The sequence below is a fragment of the Loxodonta africana genome, chromosome 26 (genome assembly GCF_030014295.1).
Source record: "Loxodonta africana isolate mLoxAfr1 chromosome 26, mLoxAfr1.hap2, whole genome shotgun sequence".
Classification (NCBI taxonomy): domain Eukaryota; kingdom Metazoa; phylum Chordata; class Mammalia; order Proboscidea; family Elephantidae; genus Loxodonta; species Loxodonta africana.
This window is the reverse complement of record NC_087367.1, coordinates 14821458-14834093: the sequence shown is the minus strand read 5'-3', so window position 1 is coordinate 14834093 and position 12636 is coordinate 14821458. Positions and strand designations below refer to the sequence as shown.

At 56.4% G+C, this 12636-nt stretch overlaps 1 protein-coding gene across 3 annotated transcripts in view; it reads left to right on the top strand.

Moving 5' to 3' along the window:
• Positions 1–12636, top strand: part of TTC7A (tetratricopeptide repeat domain 7A) — a 158811-nt gene that overhangs the window by 100431 nt on the left and 45744 nt on the right. For all 3 annotated transcript variants that reach the window (XM_064277131.1, XM_023557263.2, XM_023557262.2), the window contains 4 exons: positions 4160–4277; positions 5893–5950; positions 7318–7390; positions 10920–11080. In XM_064277131.1, the coding sequence (XP_064133201.1) occupies positions 4160–4277; positions 5893–5950; positions 7318–7390; positions 10920–11080 (410 nt within the window). The remainder of the gene's footprint in view (positions 1–4159; positions 4278–5892; positions 5951–7317; positions 7391–10919; positions 11081–12636) is intronic.

Below are 12636 nucleotides of genomic sequence, written 5' to 3'. Positions count from 1 at the left end.
TGAACAACCCTGTGTAGCAGACTGCCCAGAGCTGCAGAGACACTCATTTGTCCTAGTAAAGAGTCATTCCTTTTCCATGACCCATGGTGAACTGTGAGTCACAAGCTGCCAGTTAGTAGTCGTCCCCTTTCTGGAGGCCAGGAGGGTCTTTGATGCCACGTCCTAATTTATCAGTGAGATCATACAGCTACAGGTGGCAGGTACCCCACCGTGGTGACACTTAGCCACGTCTCTTAGGCTGAGACTTAAAAAATCCTGGAAGGTTAAACTGTGTGTGTGTGTGTGTACATATATATCATATATAACTAATAATAATAACAAACAGTTGTCAAGGACTGGATTCTGACTCATGGTGACCCCACATGTGTCAGAATAGAACTGCGCTCCATAGGGTTTTCAGTGGCTGCTTTTTCTGAAGTAGATTGCCAGGCCTTTCTTCCAAGGAGCCTCTGGGTGGACTCGAACCGTCAGCCTTTGGGTTAGCAGCCAAGTCATTAACCATTTGCAATCCTCAGGGACTCCATAATAGTTTACATTTATTAAAGCAGTGCTCTAAGCACTCACTGTGGCTTGTCTCATTCAGTCTCCCCAGCGACCTTATGAGGCAGACACTCTTGTTATCCCCGTTTTACAGGTGAGGGAACTGAGGCTCAGCAGAGTGAAGTGACTTGCCCTAAGGTCACACAGCTCGAACCAGGATTTGAGCCCAGGCAGCCTGGCCCCTGAGCTGATGTGCTTAGCTCCTAGGCTGTCCTGCCTGTGTGTGTGGAGAGCTTAGTCACTGCAGCTGGTTCTGGGGTTGGATGGGATCAAAGAACTTCAGAACTATGTATCACTCTCAGGGGCTTTAGGATTCCCGGAAACCCTGGTGGTATAGTGATTAAGTGCTATGGCTGCTAACCAAAAGGTCAGCAGTTTGAATCCACCAGGCACTCCTTGGAAACTCTAAGGGGCAGTTCTACTCTGTCTTGTAGGGTCTCTGTGAGTCGGAATTGACCCAACAGCAATGGGTTTGGGTTTTTGGGGGGTTAGGATTCCCATGTTGTCTTAGAGGAAGGGGAATAAAGTCATTTTTGCTGCGATAGCATTTTCGTTTTGTTGACTAGTTAGAGCTCCTATGTATATTACTGCCATGAACTATCATATATATATATTTTTTATTTAAGACCAATGCAAACATCTGGCTTAGAGATCATATTAAAACTACGTAGACATATATTCTCAACACCAACAACAAAATAAAATTTGGGGGGGAAAAAACCTGTGGCACCAGTATGCACGCTCCGGTCCACAGGTGCCTTAGAATGTGCCCCCTACAAGTAGATGTGACACTTCAGAGGTGGTGGCTGACCTGCCACCTACCTGCAGACAAAAAAAAGACGACACGGTCAAGTCTGGCAAGTTCGGGCTGAGGAGTGCTAACCGCCTGGGGTTCAGAGTGAGCCAAAGTTGGACCAGCTAGGGATGTACGTTTTCTCTTTTTCAAGCTGAAGGATGGTAAGGGGCACAATGTGTCTGCACTGTCAAGTAACTTTTTCTTGCGTGCCGGCATTTGCTGAGTCTGCTTCCTGGCACCCTGTCTACACGGGCTGGCGGAAGCGGAAGCTGGCGTTTGCTGAGTCTGAAGGACATGGCTGCGGAAAGGGTGTGCGTGCATGGGGCGTGGTGGGTTTCTGGATTCTTTTTATAACTCGTTTTTGGTGGTCTTAGAAGAAAGCTCACTCCTGTTTGAATGGGGTTTAATAACTCCTGAAGGCAGTGAGCGAGGTGAGCTGTACCAGCAAGGGTGCTATTAGAAGAAGAAAAGGTGCTGCCTGCTTGCTCACTTCTGCCCTCTGCCCTGGCCTTACCCCTCATCCACCTCTGCCCTGAGGCCTCCTTTGATCACCCCAGCTATGAATTACTCTTTTCTTGGAGCTCCAAGAGCCCCCACGCCAGCACCACACTAAACCAAACCCATCCACTGCCTCGAGTCCGTTCCAACTCATGGCAACCCCACATGACAGAGTAGAACTGCCCCAAAGGGTTTTCTTGGCAGTAATCTTTATGTAAGCAGATTGCCAGGCTTTTCTTCCTTGGTGCTGCTGGATGGGTTCGATCCATCAACCTTTAGGTTAGCAGCTGATTGAAAATAGCTTGTGTCACTCAGGGACTCAGTACCACACAGTGGAGCCTTAATTAAGAGCCACCTTGTCCTGTGTGGGTGGGAGGAGAAAGAGGAGTGGTTGGGGGGGAGAAGCTAACTCCCCATTTTGCAGATGAGGACCTTTGAGGCACAGAAATTAAGTAACTTGCTCAAGGCCCACAGCTGTCAGTGCAAAGCCAGGACTGGAGCCTGGGTCTGGGGGCTGTCCTCCGTTCTCTTTCACAGTCCAGTTCTGCCTTCAGGCCCCCAGCAGCCCACCTGAATCCCACTGGGGCAAGTGGTCCAGGAGACAGCCTTGGTCTCACCAGGCTGGCTTAGGCTGGGCAGCAGGCAGCTGTGGGGTGTTCCCTGTACCCTGAATCCTTGGGCCCGATGATGCTAAAAGCAGGGGCCCAGCTCCCCAGACTCCATCCTTTCAGTGACTGGCCCACCAGCGTGAGCTCCACCACAGAGGGGACTGGAGGTTTGCCCTGTCACGTTTGTTGGTGGTCTAAGTAAGAGGTTGTGGTCAGCTCCAGAGGGATCCACAGCCCTGCCCACCATGTCTCTCTGGGCACTATGTCCTCCCTCTCTGCACCGTGGGCTCTCAGCTCTTCCACCGTTTGCTCACTGTGGCTGTGCCCAGATGGTGGACTTAGCCCAGCTCATGTCCTCACAGTAACTGCTTCTGTCTTGGGATCTCATTCCACACTCCAGGGCAGAGAATCCACAGTCCACCCAGCTGTGGCCAGTGATCGGGCCACACGATGCTTTGAGCTACCCCCCTCCTGCCTGGAGGGGGAGCTGAGCAATGCTAGGGTGCAGAAGGGGCAGCACTGGCCTTGGGGTCAGAAGCCAGTGTGGGTTTGAGTCTAGTTCCCAGTTGACTGACTTTGTGAGCTTCTGGCCATGGGGAAACACCTGGGGTGGAAGGCTGTGTCATCTGGTGTGTGGAATGTTTGGGTGGGATTTGCTCTGCCCCTTGGCTGTGGGGTGGTGCAGACCCCAGGGATGCAGGCAGCATCACTGCCCTGTCTGAAAGCTGGTGGTCTCAGTGACACGAATGCCAGCACACCGCCATGCCAGGCATGTGGGTGGGTGACGTTTCCCGGGGTAGGTGGGAGGGAGGGGGTATTTCATGCACGGCTGAGGCATGTGGACTGTGAGTGGGCCCAGCTGGGACCCCCAGCTGGCCCCTGCCTCCACGGCTGCCCTGAGCACTTGGGGTGCCCAGGAGGTCTCATAAGGCTTCTTCATGTGTGCCCTGTCTCTGTGTCACATGTTGTGTGTGATGATGGGTCACACATGACCCACACCAGTTGGTCCCATTCCAACTGGAACAGTGCTTCCTGCTCCCAGGACAGAAACAGCCCCAGGCCTTTTTCCCCTGAAAGGTTTACGCTGCTCGTCCCAGAGATCAAACATGCAGACAGAGCAGAGTGGCCCTGCCGGCTCCGCAGGGCTGGCCACATCCAACAGGCCACAGGGTCCTGAGGCCCCATCCCAGTGCCCTGCCTCCCACCCCCAGTCCCGCTTCCCGCTGCCAGGAAGGCCGAGGCAGGCCCAGTGGCCCACAGAGGCCGGATGAGGAAAGGAGCCACACAGACTGGGGTGGCCTGGGTTCCAGACTCTCAGCAGAGCGAGCTGTGGGCTGCTGGGATCTCTGGGGCAAGGAAGCTTGTCCTTGTGGATTTAGGTCCAGCCTGTGAGAGGTAAAGCTCTGTAACCTGATCACATTGCCCTTCTCGGGAGGCGCTGGTAGAGGGAACAGCACTGGTTGCTCCCTCAGCGGTTGCGTGATTTCAGATGATCCGTCTGGTGTCTCTGGTCACGCGACCCACACGTGAGAAGGTGCAGTTCTGTCTGCACTTCCCAGCGGCCTCCTGGGCTGCTGGCTGTGAGTTGTCTGCCATGCTGAGGCCCAGGACTTCAACTTTCTTTTCCAAAATTGCCCAGGAGGGCCCTGGGCAGAGCAAGTGGCCACACAGCACCTAGCAGAGCCCTTCTAGTGACCCCTGCCTCTCCTCTTTGCAGCTGGAGGAGGCTGAGCACTTTGCCAACATGGTGATCGGCCTCGGTGAGGATGCTGGGGAGTTCCTCCCCAAGGGCTACCTGGCGCTGGGTCTCACCTACAGCCTGCAGGCCACCGACGGTGAGTGCTGGGCCCAGGAGGCCTCTGGCTGGGGTGACTCCAGCTTCCAAATCACACTGCCTCTGAGGCGTGTCATCCCACCATGGCTGCCCAACCCCATAGGCGCCCTCCGCTCCTCTGGGATAAATGTCTTCATTGCATGTGTACACACACGCACACACACACGCACACACACACGTGTGTGCCTACACGTGTACACATGCACACACATGCATACAGGTGCTCACACATGCATACGTGTACACACGCATGCATACACACAGATCAGTCCACACTTGCTCAGGCTGTCACCCCTCTCAGATGTTCCCCCGTCTCTCTTCCCCATGGATCCAGTTCTTTGCACCCTCAAGGCCGAGCCCTGGTATTTGCAAAGCCTGTGCTGGGCTCTGCTCCTGTTGAGCTCCTGTGGCACTTTGCATCTGCGCCGCACCCCCAGCCCTTGATCCCACAGTGTCTTCACCCCAGCTGGCGTAGCCTGCCTGGACCCCACGCTGCCATGAGCTCTGCGCTCTGAATTCCCCTTGACAGACGGCATCGTGCTGGGCGCGCAGTAGATGCTTCATAAGCACTCGTGGTTGGCTCTCCCCAGCCCCCCAGCTCCTCTGTGTCTCCTGAATCCATCAGGCGGCCTCCCACCTACTTTTGTATCCCTATGACGTGAGGGAGAGGGAGTACCCACCCAGAGCAAACCTGGAGTAGTAACCAGCCCGGCCCACACTTACCCCCCACCCCGTGCCAGCCCTGTGGTCGGGGAGCAGAGCTCTGCACCGGGGCCTCAGAGCCCCACAGCAGGGCCTCAGAGCCCCACACAGCACGAGTTAACAAAGGTCGCTCACTGTATGAAGAAGGGCTAGCAACCTCTTCTTTAGGGGTGGGCGCGGTTTCTTCAGGACATTAGTGAGCTTCTCTCTACACAAAGCCAGGAGTGGGAAAGCCTCAGTATGCACACCTTGGTTATGTGAGGGAGCCATCAGCCCGTTGGTCAAAATCTGGCTTGCTTTGACCAAAAGACTCCCTGCCTTGTGCCGAGGGTACTGCCCCAGCCCTGCCCCCAAGCAGTGGCTCTCAGTCTGCTGCACCATTCAAGGGGGGGCTGTTTTATAAGCTGGGAGCTCTCACAGCAGTCAGTGCCTGGGCCCCGCAGCAGGGAGTCCAGCCTGGTCTGGGGTAAACCTGGACGGGGGTCTTGTAAAAGCTTCCCAAGTGGTTCCACAGGCAGCCAATTTGCCAGAAAGCTGCCTGGTTTGGGTTTAGGCAAGCAGCCTCATGGGTAGAGAAGGTGGTGGCCTCTCTTGAGGCTTGGGCCTTCTGGCGTGACGCTCCTGTCACAGAGTGTTTGTAGGCCCAGGCGGTGAAGAAGGCAGCCGGGTGGAAGGAAGTGGCCTGCCCAGAAACGTGTTCGGAGGCCGGGCTGGGGGGCACCCCTGGCCTCCCTCAATAACCAGGACGGTGGACGCATCAGCCTGGGGCCGCTTAGGTGCAGCCCCATTTGCTAGCCGGGGTCCTGATGGGCTTCTCCCCGCAGGGCTTGTGTGCTCTAGGCTAGGGGGGCGCAGGGCTGGGGCAGCACCCCTCAGTCATTCTCATGATGCTGTCTCCATCCTGTCTCCTGCAGCAACCCTGAAATCCAAGCAAGATGAATTGCACAGGAAAGCGCTGCAGACGCTAGAGAGGTGAGAAGACCACGTTCACGTGAGGCCCACCCGCCTTTCGGGATATTCACACCATCTATCTCACTGGACCCTCTGATGTGGACAGAGCAGAGATTACTGTCCCCATTTTACTGATGCGGAAACCAAGGCTCTGACAAGTCACATAAGGAGTAGGGATGGGCCTTTGCAGTTGGGCGGGCAGGCTTGAGATCTGCTGCAGGCCCTGGGCCCCCCACCTTCAGTCCCAGGCTAGCAGCTGGGGCTGTGGCAGCCCCCCAGGCACAGTCCTTGCTCTCCCAGACCCAGGGCTCTAGAATGGGAACAATGGCCTTTAACTCATGGAACTGTTGTGGTACTTACATGAGAAACAAGTTGCTGTCAAGTCGATTCTGACTCATGGCCACCTTACAGAACAGAGTAGAACTGCCCCATAGAGTTTCCAAGGAGAGCCTGTTGGTTAGCAGCTGTAGTTCTTGAACCACAACGTCACTAGGGTTTCCACTTACATGAGATAAAGCAGGAAAAGCATCTTGCACCGTGCCCTGCAGGCAGGGCTCAAAAAATGGCATTTGTCTCCCTCTAGTCCCTCCCCAGCCCACACATCATCCTCCCACCCCAAGCCCTTATAGAAGTGTCCTGGCAGCTCAGGGTCAGGGAGGGAGTGGAGAAGCACAGAGAAGCGCCTCTCCCAGTGGCTGCCCCCTCAGGTCCACCACTTGGTCAGCCTGATGCTTACCAGCTGGGTGACCCAAGTGTCCTTCCTCCCTCTCCTTTCTCTACCCTATTACGTCTTTCCTCTGGGACCCTGCGTGTGCCATGCTCTCCCCCAGCACTGATGGCTAGGGGCCTAGCCTGGGCTCTTTGTGCTGGCTTTGTTGGAACATGTGACACGCCCCTCCCCTACCTGGCTGGCCCTGGCTCTGGCTTCCTTCCTTGGCTCTCAGGCTTCTGAGAAAATACCCCACTGGGCCAGGTGTCTGCCCCCAACCCAGGGAGGTGAGGAGATTCCAGTCCTGGCTGGCCCTCAGGGAGGTACCATGAGCACAGCAGGCTGTAGCCAGGCCACAGGATGTGCACAGGAAAGGGGACTGGCCTGCACAGCAGCCTTTGTATACACGCTGTCTTCCCCTAACCCTACCCCTCCTTCTAGGCCAGCCACCTTAGGACTCTCCTCCCAGACTGCCTGCACACCCAGGCAGACCTCTCAGAGCCTGTGGCCTTCTGCCTGAGCCATCTTCTCCCACTGGGCCTCTCCAGGGTGGGCCTCGCAGAACTCCCCCATGTATGGCCCAGAGCGCCCACCACGGGGCTGGCATGCTGGAGGCCCATGTCACACAGCAACTGCTCGTCTCTGCGTATCTGACATGTCACTCCCTCTCCCCATGCAGAGCCCAGCAGCTGGCGCCTGACGACCCCCAGGTCACCCTTTACATCTCCCTGCAGCTGGCCCTCGTCCGACAGGTGGGTAGCCTCTGTCCCTCACCCCCAGGCTTCTGGGGACTGTTGATCATCTCCTGGCACTGATACATGCCAGCTGGGTGACTGTCTGCAAGTGACAACCTCTCTGACTCTCTGTTTCCTCATCTGTAAAGTCGGCACCTTCGTACTTCTCACAGTGAGGATTCAGTCAGGAAGTACGAGTAAAGGCGCTGGCCCCTAGCGGGCACACGGGAAGGGGTCGTTGTCTGACCTCCCTCTTCAGAATATCTCAGTCCCCTGAGAAGTCAACGAGCCACTGTGACAAGCATTTATTTGCGTCCACACCTTCTGTTGAGCTTTCTGCAAGGTTCTGGGGAATAGAGTAATAGGCACATGGAACTGTTTCTGAATGGGCCTTCTGTGTGACCACAAAGCTTTTTCCTGACCCTGTGGACATCATTGCAGGTCTTGTCCTCTGGGGCCTGATAGGGACTCCCACCTGCTAACCACCTTTACCCCGCTGGGGACCACACACCACCACCCACCATCCACAGCTCTCCAGGCAGCCCACCTTCCTTCATGAGCCGAGTGGTTGAACTGATGGGCACCGGTTTGCCCAGGGACTGAGGCTGTGTAGACACCCACCCAGAGGAGCCAGGGCTCCGCCACACCCCGGCCCCCAACCCTTTACTGTCTCATTTGCTTTCAAGTGTGTCATTCAGCTCCCGCAGGCCTGAGCTGTATACCCACACCCAGCCTCCAAAGCAGGTCTCCTCAGAGGGCGTTTTCTGACACCCCCACCTGCACTCCGGGTAGTGGGCCAGGCCCACACTGTCGGAGAGAGGCCAATAGAGCTCTCAGTCCCCTCATGGCCAGATGGTGTGGGTGCTACTGTACCCCCCCCCCCCACCATTAGCCAATGCAGCCTCAGCCATCTGATGAGGCGGGCAGCATTCACCCCACCAGAAACCTAAGGAAACTGAGCTTCTAGTGAGCTCAGTAACCTGTACAGGTTTACACAGCCAGGAACCAGATGAGCCAGGGTAGAACCCAGTCTCTGAGCCGAAGCCCAACCCTGCCCCAATGAAGAAAACCTCAGTTGGGCCCGTGGCCCCCGGCCCCTGGCCCTTGTGGACATGGGGTACGTGGAGCCCTCTTCACGGGCCGGGAGGTTGGCCTTTCTGATCAGGGTCAACCTTCAGCCTCTTGTCTCGTCTTCAGTCGCTGAGCTGTTCCTCCAACTCCAGGATTTGGGCTCTCAGTTTTGCTGTCCATTTCACCTCCCCTCAAGCCCTGCCTTTGGCTGGCCCTTCATCTCATGGCACAGTTGCTTTCATTGCTGGGACCCCTTCCCCTCACCCCACACCTAAACCCTTGCCCCAGTGCCCGTGTCTGTCCAGCTCTGCTCCTGAGCCACAATCTCCCACTCCAGGTCCTTCTGTCTCAGCCAGTTTTCTCCTCAGCGGTCCTGCTGCCATTCTCTCTGTCATTCGCTGTTTCTCTCCCTTCCTCTTAAACCTGCCCATGACTCACTCCTCCCCGCCCCTCCTCTGTCCCTAGGCTGCCACCGCCTGGCCCTTCCCCACTCCCCACTGCTCCCACCACCTGGGGCACCAGACTTCCAGGTCCTGGTTGTCAGTGGACCAGGTGCTTGATGCCTCTCCACCTTCTAGCTCCAGGATCCTCATTCTGCCCTGGCCTTGCCAGGACCGCGGAGCTAAAGACACCTGAGACTGCTCTATTTTCAGTCCTCTGTGAGAGACCCAGCACTTTTCTTGCCCATCAAGTTAATGATAAACCTTTGGTGATGCATTTTTTTAATATCCTTAATTATCTTTGGTGAATAGCATCCATCTCCCAGGGGATGCTTGGGCCAGGAGCCTGGTGCCTGCTGTCCTTGTCAGCCTCAGAGGGTAGAGGGCCCCTGCATGGACTCTAAGCTAATCCAGGTTTGTCTGGGCTCTGTGGCCCTCTAGCCCATCCTGCCCAGAGCATGTCTGGCTGCCCAGAAGAATGAGGTCCGCCCTGGCCAAGTCACCGAAGTCTGATCCCTGTGGGAGAACTCTGGGCCTGGCACTGTGTGTACTTGGTGGAGAACAAGCAGAATTTTGTACCAGGAGTGAGGGGCTGCAACCCGAAGGTCACACTCACCACCATGTCCATCTTGTTTTTGACGAAGAGCATCAGTATTGACGTCTGCCAAAAGTTTTCTCCTTAATGTTCCCCCTAAACGCTGCTGGTGTACCCTCCCACGTGTGCCGCAGACTGGGTAACATAGAGTGGGGGAGCGTTCTCTTGAAGGGGAGCAACATTCCTGGTTGAGCAGTAGGTGGGTGGTGATGCTAAAAGGTGGGATGAGAAGTGAGGAGAGAGGAGAGGGTGTTTCTCACATCTGGGGGAATCTTGGGACATCCTTGGGGGAGATTGTGCCAAGAACGTTTGCTCCAGGAAGGAGTTATTGAACTACACTCACCCCGCAGGCCCACCGGCAGACAAGGCCCGGTGTTGTGAGGTGGCACTCGACTGGGGCAGGTGTGTGGTCCTAACCTGAAACGGCCTCGCTATGGCATGTGGCCAAGGAGTTGACAGACCCAGTGACCTTGTCCCCTCTTGAAGGCTGGGCATCCTCAGTGCCCTCAGGGACCCCATCAGGAGGGGTACCGTGGTCCCCCTGTCAGGGCTGGCAGTAGGAGGCGCCCTTCCCTGCTCTGCCTGCTGCTGGGCTCACTGGCAGTGTTCTCTGGAGCCACAGGGGCTGCCCTCTTCCATGCAGAGCTCTGAGAAGGAAGGCAGAAAACCCAAACCCATGAAGGCTGGGATTCATGGCGGCCCCTGGCCTCCCCTCTGCTGTGATCTCTGCCCACACCTGCTAGGACAGCTTTCCCAGCCGCACCCAGGAGGCCCCTGCAGTGGCTTCCTACTGCCACACACAGACAGACGGACCTTCAAGTACAGCATGATCTGGCCCCAGCCACCCCCCAGTATTTGAATCTGGGCAGACCCCACACTGTGTCCATGTGAGAGGCCCGTCTCCCCATCTCTGGGCACCATGCCTCTGCTTGTCTCCTTGCCTCCAGTCAGGCTGCACCCTTTGCCTGGAGCACCCTTCTTTTTGTTACTCCCCTCTGGAGAGCAGGCATTCCCTTCCCTACTGACAGTGGCAGCAGAGCTCCGGGGCAGTGTTTCCACTTGCAGCCTTGGTGGCCACTCCCTGCAGCCCGCACTCTTCCGGCTCAGGAATCACTTCTCAGCGTGGACCCGAATCCTTTGTGCTATGCACAGACCTGCTGCTTTCTATTCCTGAGTGGGGGCAGCAGCGGCTCCCTGGGCCTGAGTCAGGACAGCGGACCCCTCCTTGCCATGTTATTGGGTTGGGGGATGTGGGCCGGGGGCTGTGTCGAAGCATCATCCCATCCTGCCCCCCCAGTCCCCAGGGTCTCACTTAAGTTGAGCCTGGTGCACCCTCCTTGTTTGGCACCAAAGTCCGGGGGGGGAAGGTGTGTGCTTTGCGGCAAAGCCGCTGAGATGGGCGAGAAGGAAAGGTCACTGAGCTCATGGGTTTCTTTGGCAGATCCCTAGCGCCATGGAGCAGCTGCAGGAGACCCTCAAAGTGTGCCGGGATGATGCCAGCGCCCTCCACCTGCTGGCACTCCTCTTCTCGGCCCAGAAACACTACCAGCATGCCCTGGACGTCATCAACATGGCCATCACTGAGTACCCCGAGAACTTCAAGTGAGCAGGGCCCTGTGGACACGCTGGGCAGGGAGGCTGGCTGGGTCCAGACGCCACGCATGTGCATGCCCCGCCCTGCCATGCAGTAGCCAGCACGCTCTGATGACACCCCCACTGCGTGTGTCGTTGGCTGTAGAGGCAGGGCAGGGAACTGTGGGGGTGCAGAGGCTCCGTGTTGTGTGTCAGGAGGTGCCAGAGGGGGAGATGGGTTCTGTGTGGTCCTGCAGGCCAGCAGGGGGCTGCATGGGCCACAGAGGAGACTGCTCAAACACATGGCTCAGGCTGCCTCCACTCTGCCCTGGGCTCAGCATTCGAGCCTCAGAGCGCACCAACTTGTGCAACTTAATTGTAGCGCTGCCGCACCCAGCAAAGGATGGGATTCTGAGGTGGGCTGGCTGGCAGAGGTCAAGTGAGTCATCCCCCTGCCTCCAAGCAGGCCAGCTGTCTCCACTGTGCTGGCAGATGGGGGAGGGGGCTGTCTCCCTGTTCTCACCCTCCATCTTGCCCCTCCAGTTTGCATCTCCCATGCCCACCTTCTCTAAGCTGCCCTTGACCCTGGCTGCAGTGGGTGGGGCAGGACTAGACCCACCTCTACCCTCCACAGACGACCAGCTGTCACCCAAACACAGTGATGAGGACTGTCTTAGTTTCTTCGTGCTGCTTCAACAGAGATATCCCACGTGGCTGGCTTTAAAGAACAGACATTGATTTTCGCAGAGTCCAGGGGGCTAGATGTCTGAATTCAGGGCACCGCTATAGGGGATGTACATTCGGCTCTAGGGGAAGGTCCTTGTCTCAGTTTCTGTAGCCCCAGTGTTCCTTGGCTCCTTGGCGGTCTCCACGTGACATCTATGTTTCCCCCATCTGTGCTTGCTTTTGTGTCTGATCTCCTTTTGTATATCAGAAGTGATTAGGTTTAAGACATACTATATACTGACATGTTCTCATTAACATAACAAAGAAAACCCTCTGTGGAAACAAGATCACGTCCACAGTTATGGGGTTAGGATTCCGACTCATATTTTACGGGAAAAAAAAACCCGTTGCCGTCGAGTTGATTCCAACTCATAGCGACCCTATCGGACAGAGTAGAGCGACCCTATCGGACAGAGTAGAGCGACCCTGTAGGGTTTCCAGGGAGCTGGTGGATTCAAACTGCTGACCTTTTGGTTAGCACCCAGGCTCTTAACCACTACACCATTAGGGCTCCGACTCATATTTTGCGGGGGACACAATTCAATCCTGAACAGGGAACAAGGGCCATGCTGGGGCAATAGAGACAGGAGAGTGTGTTGCTCTGTGAGAAGGAAATAGGGGAAGGTTGTCTTGATTTCTGCCTTCCTCCCCTCAGGGGCAGGTGACACTGGCTGTGACAGACCCTGTTTCTCTGATGGCTGTGATCCTAGGATGAGGGCCTCTGAGCACCCCCTCCCCACCCTGTTCCTCCTTGGGATCTGAGAGAAGGCCACTTAGAACCAGCCAGAGGTGCTCACGCTGGCAGCGAAAGCAGGTCCACAAAGAATTAGGGAAAATTGGTGGGTACCACCGCTGTGATG